The 8,887-nt window shown below is 36.1% G+C and overlaps 1 protein-coding gene across 1 annotated transcript; it reads right to left on the bottom strand.

Moving 5' to 3' along the window:
• Nucleotides 1-2,255: 2,255 nt before the first annotated feature.
• LOC145807068 (uncharacterized) lies at nucleotides 2,256-4,644 on the bottom strand. Its single transcript, XM_082904988.1, has 5 exons — nucleotides 4,124-4,644; nucleotides 3,690-4,076; nucleotides 3,556-3,602; nucleotides 3,129-3,387; nucleotides 2,256-2,898 (listed from the first exon to the last, which is right to left on the bottom strand). Exons 1-5 carry the CDS (start codon nucleotides 4,642-4,644, stop codon nucleotides 2,256-2,258), a joined length of 1,857 nt encoding a protein of 618 aa, XP_082761114.1.
• Between the last annotated feature and the right edge of the window lie 4,243 nt (nucleotides 4,645-8,887).

Below are 8,887 nucleotides of genomic sequence, written 5' to 3'. Positions count from 1 at the left end.
GTGACCTAGTGCAGAGATCATCTATTCAAGGGAACGTAAGTATAGTGTTAACACACTGGAAACTATGTGCAAAAACATAGTCCAAACATGATTTTCTGGTATGAGATGTTTGTGTCACAGAAATAACATCGTGGCTGGTTGGTGTAGGTCATTGACGCGTACGCAGCCATGTTGATGGAATTGCAGGACAAAGGTATTGAAAGACAAGACGCTGGAGACAGTTCGTATGTTTTTAACAACGTATGCTCGGTAAGTGTATATAATGTAAGCACGCAATAATTGGACATATACATTCCCACATCACCAAAAGTGTGAAGTTAATTTATTTGTTTCAGAATACCTGATTTTGTTGGTATGACTGGCATAATGAAACAGGATTTTATGCGGAATCCGAATGCACTGTCGCGGGGGAAATATTTGAATGTGCAAATCAAAGCTGCAAAAGGACACAGATTCACATATTACCCGGTGTATCATGCCAACCACTGGACTATAATGGTGCAGGACACTGTGAGCGAGTCATGGAAACATTATAATTCTTCGAAACCCAGGAAAGGAATACGTGATGAACATTACAATGAATCACTGAAAGTGGTAAGTTTGTGAACGTAAAATTAATTTTTCCCATACGTACTAATTTTTCTTCGTAAGTTAGTGACATGGCAGACCATGTGCATATTTTACAGTGACAAATTCATTATGAAGTGTAGTTAGTTTGATGTAAATATGTATGCTAAAAAGATGACGCATATTAAATTTGATTTTGTAGAAACAGTGGGTAGAAGAATATTATACAAAATTTGTCTGGCCATGGTTGGCACCCGGTACTGTTAGAAAGCCAGACTTTGATAGACCCTTTGTTTCAGTCATTGATTGTCCACAATAGAGCCCGAAAATGTAAGATGTTATAGTGGGTTGTTTTTTTTTTAATTTTTTTCCTAGAAAAAGAAATTAACTTGTTACAGTCACGGGGATGTTGATATGGTTGGTTGGTTGTTTGTAGATCAGATTGTGCAATCTTTGTCTGCTACATCATCAGGCGGTACATGCTTGGTTGCAACATTGGCGCCACGATGGAAGAAACAACGCCACTAGAGTTGCGCCCGTCAATGGTAAAGATGTTCTTAAACAACTCAGGCAGAGGCCTTCGCAGTACAGTACGTTGATGGAACTGACAGCTCCATCAGACCAGAAATAGTGGAAATTGCAAATAGATTCTGGTTTTACATTTTGATGGTTCATTATATTTTTGATGAAAGTCGTTGGCAGATTAGTTTGTTTTGGTTAAATTATTTTGCAGTAGGATACTTAGATTTTGTTTGTTTGCTTTGCCGCGTACATTATGCTTTGCTGTTTATGCCAAAATGTCGCGACGTTAAATGATTTACCTATTCGCTTGGGCTCAAATGTTTTTTGCACATATTTTGTTGGCTATACTGGAATGTGATTGGAACGTAATGTTGTTCAGATTTTGGGAACGTGCAATTTGTTGGGTCTTGTATGGATTGTTGTGTTAATATTCTTGTAGATGTTGGTTATGTTTGTTCTTGTGGGTCAAAGTGACATGATTGTTTCATTGGATGTGTAAATGGCATAATAAACTAATTGTAATGGTATTTGCCGATAATAATGTTGGGAGTAGGTGTGTTTTCAATTAATACGTATGTGGTTTGGTATGGATGTTGTCAAATGATGGTAGTCCATAATTTCATGACAGATTTAGCTAGGAAAAATCACGACTTTTTGAGTGTAATTTTGCACGTACATAGAAGATGTAATTGTGAGACGTGTGCAACAGGTACGTTGTGAAGGTTGTTTTGGGGTGAAACGTTAGCCTCAACGTAAGTCACTTAATTAAAATCAAAGTGGGTGAAGGCTGCTGCGTGGTTTTGCTGTAAGGGACTTTGAAAATTTTCATCATTCAACACATTTTTTTGTTTTGCTAGTACACGGTAGTACATTGGCATGAACTACAAACAGCACTGATGTTCAACTGTTTGTTGTCACCAAATTTACACATTCTGAACAGCATTTGTTTGGCCAGAAGGACATGTTATGTAAGTTGTTAGAACAAGTAAGTACACTGCTGTTACAGTTAGACGAGCGTAAATGTAAAAAATATATAATGTTTCATAAACTTCAATTATTGTAGAGTCATACGGTAAAGTTCTGGGAGAGGTAACATAATTATTTAATAATGTGAAACAAATATTTCATCAACGTTCGCATATAAGATAAAGTTGACAACGAGTCTGCTACATCGCTTCCTTGCATGTTTTCCTGTTATGATGGCCCATTTTGCCACAATGACCACACCGAACGTGTTGAACAACCTCGCCCTTTGATGGAATTCTTTTCCGCTTGGGCCTTCCAGGAGGACGTTTGTAAACGGGTGGTGCAATGAGATAGTTTGACGGTGTGAACTTGGGTTTCGCCATGGTGGGAATTGGGTGAATCGACCCTTCATACGCTGCCCTATACTTCACCACGTGATAAAACGGTTTAATGTAATCGTACACATTCTTACCACTATTCCGAAACGCAACAACCGCGTGGAGACATGGGAAACCATTTAGTTGCCATTGAAAATAAGAACATGAACGATTGCCAATGTCAACTAACACTGACAGGTGGAACCGAACCTCAAAAATATTGTCATCCGATTGACTAACAATCCAGTGCCTGCTATCTTTAAACTCAGATATCAAACACTTTTCCATTTTCGGACAAAGTTCACCAACCCAGGCGCTGGATTTTACTTTACGCTTTGACATTTTTTCTATGATCTTTCCCCTTGTTGCATCCACCAATTGAGTAATGGGCAGGTGCCGAGCTTCTCGAATCCAATTGTTAAACGACTCTGTGGCGTTAGACCACATCTCACCGTATCGGCGACCCCTGTGAAAGGGAAGCAATTAGTAATGTACATGCACTTGAATAAGTAATACATGGACAAGTGGAAGATACGAATATAAAGGGAAAAAAAATACCTAAAGTACGCATTGGCCCAACGTTGCAGATGCAGGTCTTGCAAAACATTACCAACCACTACTGGGCTGCATTGTTTTAAAATTTCAATTTTCTAGTTGAATGATATTATTGTTGGTGCGTAAGCACAATCTCGTAACTTCCGCATTAGACCAACTTTCTGATCAGCGTTAACATATTTCATCCAGTCACGAAAATTCATCTGAAGATGTAACAAACAAAATGCATGGTGTGTCGCGGGGAAGACAACAGGCATTGATTGTATTAAACCCAAATTACGATCAGACACGAAAGTTAAATTCCTAGCTCCGTCTACAACTTCAGCCAAATGCCGCAAGAACCATTCCCAGTTTGATGAGGTTTTAGAATCGACAATAGCAAATGCGACGGGGAATAAACCTGCATGAATTCATGTCAATACCATGCTATGCAATCAAGTGGTTGCTACATAATGCAATATCAAATTATACAAATTGCAAACTGTAAGTCACATGGTGTGGTGACAGACAAATGTGTAACATAGTCCTGTATATAGTCCAAATAAGCACTACAAATTGTCATCCATACCTTGGTTTCCATCATTAGCGGTGGCTGCGAGCAACGTCCCCTTGAACCTTTACTTCAAAAACGTACCATCCAAAAATAGAAGTGGACGACAACCATTGAACCCGTCGATGCATGCACAAAAAGCTATGAAATACCTCACAAACCTCCCAGTTTGCTGATCGAAATCCAAATTAATGTAGCTATGTGGGTTGTTTTCCATAACAGCATTACTATACCACCTAAGCTGATCGAACGACATAGCGTGGTCGCCAAATACTTCGTTTCTTGCTTTTTCCACCGCTAAGCATGCAACCCGATAACTAATATCCAGGCCATAATCGTCCTTCATGTCAAACATCACATCCGTCGGTCGTGTTAGTGGTTGTTCACGGACACGTCCTACGATCACATCGAACACCAAATCTGACCCAGTTCGCGGATTACGGTATGTTCGTACAGTAGCCCCACAGGAATGTACACTAATAAATCTCTTCAAACACATAACACCATTCGAAGGAGACACCCGGGCGTAAACCAACCACCTGCACCCAGTTGACGTTACAAATTTGCATATAGTAGTGACACGTACAGCGCCGTTTTTGACATACTTGAACTAAAACCCACATTCCACTGCATACTTGCACAATGTGCACCACCCATAAAAATTTGGCCGACATGAGTAATACCGAATGCCCAGCCAGTAGACAAGTACGTCTTCGTTCGATGAGGACAATATGTCGCCAACAAATCTGCTCGGTCTACCATATCGGTTATCCGCATATCCACGGTATCACACTCACCATCATCATGTGACACTGAAACACCACAATGAGTAGCGGACCCATTACCCCGCACTTGAATTATCACGTCAATATGTTCAAGCTCGAAAGACTTTGCAAGTAACAACATGTTCCGCACATCATCATCGGAGTCAACCTTAAACTTATTATATCCTGGAATAGTAAACAATAAATAAACCAATTCGTGCTCCATGATATCAAACTTGTCGCAAACGGCATCAATTAATTGTTTGAACGTGAATGCTTGATGAATACGGAACACTGCGTTGGTCTGACCGAACGTACATAACAACAACACTGCGAACTCCATACCTACCCAAGATTACCTACAATAACAGATACATTACACCCAGGAAAAATAACCACCCATTGACAATAACACACCACCACCCATTCACAATAACAGATCACCACCCAAAAAAACTAACTTCTTCACTACAACAACACTTTCAAATTCCTCCATAAACTTAACAAAATGCCAAATTAACATTTCAAAATTGAGAAGCTAAATATCAGTATCATAAAATTGGTAATAAATAAGAAAAATAGCACAACCCGCAAATGTATTCAAACATACAAAATTAAATATATGTGTATGCATATAGACAAGCAGAACAAAAACATCACACAAAAAAAATTCAAATATACAACCCACAAACCAACATCAAAACACACATCACCAAAACACCAATTCCCCCAAATACACCCATCCGAACTGTTCGTGATGTTGGGAAGTTACAATAACGCATAATACAAAACACCAATCCCCCGCAAATACCCCCAAAAAAATTTCAAAACACCCTTACACATAATGCAGAAACGTCAATGCGAGCAACAATAATAGTGAAGCATATAAAACAACATAAACCCACAAACAAACATCATACATACAATAGTCCAACAACACACACCCAAACACCATAAGAAAATCCATCGCAAACATAATAACACAAACACTAACATCAAACGAACCTGGACGAAGGTCAATAAAAAAAACTTGAAGAATCAAACCCAAGCACGCAAACACCACACGAAGAAACGAACCACTATAGACCCACAAACAACTTTCTTAGCAATAACACCATAACGGAAACATCTTACACTTCCATACGAGTCCATGCCTTCAACGAAATTCCCTCCTAAGAAAAAGGAAAGTTACAGTATATCCTTAATAAACAAACACCAGGAAAACATCAAAACCAAAACAAAATATGGGCAAAAAGGTAAACATGATATATAATAAATTTAAAAACAATATTTTACCAAAAAGAATAAGGACTAAATGGTTTAATAAAAAACATTCAAGACTAATTAGTGTAACATTTACTAAAACAGGATTTATGAGTAATTTTTTTTATATTATATTAAATTCAAAAAATATATTAAATTATATTATTTTAGATAGGCAAAAGGGTATATTGGACTTTTTAAATCATATCCCAGCGAAGGGGATATGATATAACGGGAGGTGGTATTGTATATCCTCCACTTTTGTGGGATATACAATCCCATAGTATATTATATCGTCGTTAGAAAAAATTTATAAACATGAAATATGTGAACCCCACAGAATATAATATCTAATCTCACCCTTTATATTCTGGAATCAAACAGACTTACTTCTTGTGACTAAAGGAAAAACGTAAATCTCATTTTAAAGTTTTCCATTCCTAAACATATATTCCCCCGAAAAAAAAAACGAAAAAAAAAAAAACAAAACAATCACCAAAGTAAACGTTCAACCTGTAGTCCAACCATCTCTACTAAAAGTCATCCAAAAGCGAAAAAGTGGTTCAAATTAACCAATTGTCTAACGTGTTGGGTTGAGAGATTTTAAAATATATATATATGAAATAAAAAAGAGATGTAGGTGAAATATGAATAAAATATATATATATTTTATTCATATTTTATATATATATTTTTTTCTTTTTAAGTCTTTTTTCAAATTCCTTAACTAAACACAACATAATTTTTTTTTATAAATAAGGTACGAGTGGTAATATGAAAACAAAAGAGTTATATAAAATAATATATGAGTCATTTCTTATCTCTTAATTATTTAATAAAATATATTAATATTATTTTATTCATAAATTTTATACCACGTTATTGATTGGGAGCACAATGCAGTCAATGCCATATATTTGTTTGAGACTACTAAATAATTATTTGATCATAATTTATATGTTATTATCATATCATTGTTAGAGGATTGTGTTAAAAAAAAATTGATAATTTAGCATTTTTCAATAGGAGGCTGCTCCCTTCTAGTCCAATAATTGGACTGGAGGGTCAGTTGAGTGCCAAATTATTTTTTAATCTCTGTAGAAAATTATTTATGTAAAAAAATTAGAATAATTGGATATTAATATTCATATATTTAGATTACACTTGTCTTAAAAAAATAAACAATCTATTTTTAAAATTATACTTATATTTTTTTAAAGATAAAATATTCCAAATATATAATTACATATTCAATCATTTTATTTTTTTTACATGTATTTATTTGGTGGGGCACTACATGGATTATTTACTTGTAGGGAGATAGACACAAAACTCTCCAATTTAATTAATTACTGGACTAAAGCAACCCTTATTGTAGTTGAGCATGAAGTTGTTGTTAATAATCAGAAATCGTGGCCTATTTTGGCAATACCGTAGTATATTAAAAAAGTCACTATATACAAGTTAATTTTTCTCTTTATTTATATTTTTTTTGTATATTTTTTTGAAAAAATCCCTAAAACATCAATTCTCAAAACAACCATGTATTTTTAGTAAGGACTTTTAAAGTGGCCCAGTGGTGAAGGCATTCTCTTCTCACAACCATGAGTCAAGTTCGACTTTTAGGGGGCGCGAAAATCCTGGATTTTCCAAGGCCTTTCTTTGGAGACCTCGCGTTGTACTTCGATCGAAACTTGGCCTTGGTTGGGGCAGTTGATGAGCTCTACTGGTGCCTCAGTGGTGAGTCCCTTCCTATGGGTTTGGTTAAATCAAGCTGGCAACTAGTAGACCCCGGAGCCTGGGCACACGAATGCCGTGATAACATATCAGAGAATCCCTTTTTTTTAAGCTAAAAAAAAAAAAGTAAGGACGTTTAGACTTTCTCTAAAAACGTAAATTTGAAAAGTAAACGATACTTTCTAATCACATGATTTGAAAATTAAACAATACTTTCTAATCACACGATTTGAACAAGCAAGTAAAATTAGTAAGAATTAAACTTGAGTTGAGCATATGAGTAAGACTTGGGATCACTGTCGCGTGATGCATATAAGTGATTGTTGTGTAGGTTGTGAGACCTGCTTCAGGTTTTCTTTTGATAATACGAACTATTTAGTTTTTTTAAAAAAATATCGAGTAAAACATCTATAAAAAATTAAATTGATCGTATATCGATAATGAGAGGGTAACTTATAAATAAATTGGGCCGAGCTAAGGAATTGCCTTCTTTGTAAGTTGGGCCGCACAATGGGCCAGGGTAAGAGATGATATAACTCGGTCTAAGAGCTAACTAGTTGGGCCTAGTTGAGGTTCAGATCGAGCTAAGCATCACACATAGTTAGGGGTGCAACTCGAGCGGGCTCAACCTGAGCAACCCGAGCCCAGCCCGAGTTTTTTTAGGGCTTGGGCAACTATATCTTGTAATTTGGACGGGCTTGGGCAGATTTTTGATGCCCGAATTGTAATTCGGGCCGGGCTTGAGCAGAACCAATGGCCAACCCGAGCAACCCGAACCCGAATTGAATTTAATATATTATATAAATTATATAATATATAATATATAATATATATATATATAATTTAATAAATTATATAATATATATAAATTAAGTAAAAGAGTTAGTCTTAATTTTTATTTTTATTTTTATTTTTTGGTTAGTCTTCTACCGTTAGATTAGCATCTTTTATATCTACCCTTAGATTAAATCTAAAGAAACCCTATCTACCTTATCTCTCTCTCACAGACTCATTCGATTTTTTGTTCAACTTTGAAGAACTTTGAAGAACGGCGGAGGCGAAACCCTATCGTCCCCGATCTCTACCTTCATTCACTTCCTCCTTCTTCAGCCCTGGTAGATCCGCCTTGGGTAAGCTTCCTTCTTCTTTGTTTTGGCATCAGGAATATGTAACTTATTTATATATAAATATATATATATATATATATATATAATCTGGGCAGTAGTTTTGATCTTCTTTTCTTAGTTTTGACCCATAGTTTCCCAACACTTACTATATTTCTGGTGTCATATTCTCATTTACTTAAAGGGAGATGTGAGATAAGGGGTTTTCTAGCTATCCTAATATTGTGGTGGCACTTTAATGATGTGGACAAGGAAAGGGACAACTAGAATAGAAAACTGACTTTGATTTACTCTACATTCATTCATGGTTTTGTTACTGTACATCCTTTTCTTGTTTCGTCAACTAAAACTATATCAAAGTAAGCATTACAAATGTTGTGTTCTTTCGGGCAATTCGGGCTAACCTGAGTTCAAAATACAAAAGCTTGGTCCGGGCTGGGGCAGCAATGCTCGGGTTCATGG

This window comes from Camellia sinensis, chromosome 14 (genome assembly GCF_055761805.1).
Source record: "Camellia sinensis isolate YWXY chromosome 14, ASM5576180v1, whole genome shotgun sequence".
Lineage (NCBI taxonomy): Eukaryota > Viridiplantae > Streptophyta > Magnoliopsida > Ericales > Theaceae > Camellia > Camellia sinensis.
The sequence above is the reverse complement of the archived record's forward strand: the minus strand, read 5'-3'. Positions and strand labels throughout refer to the sequence as shown.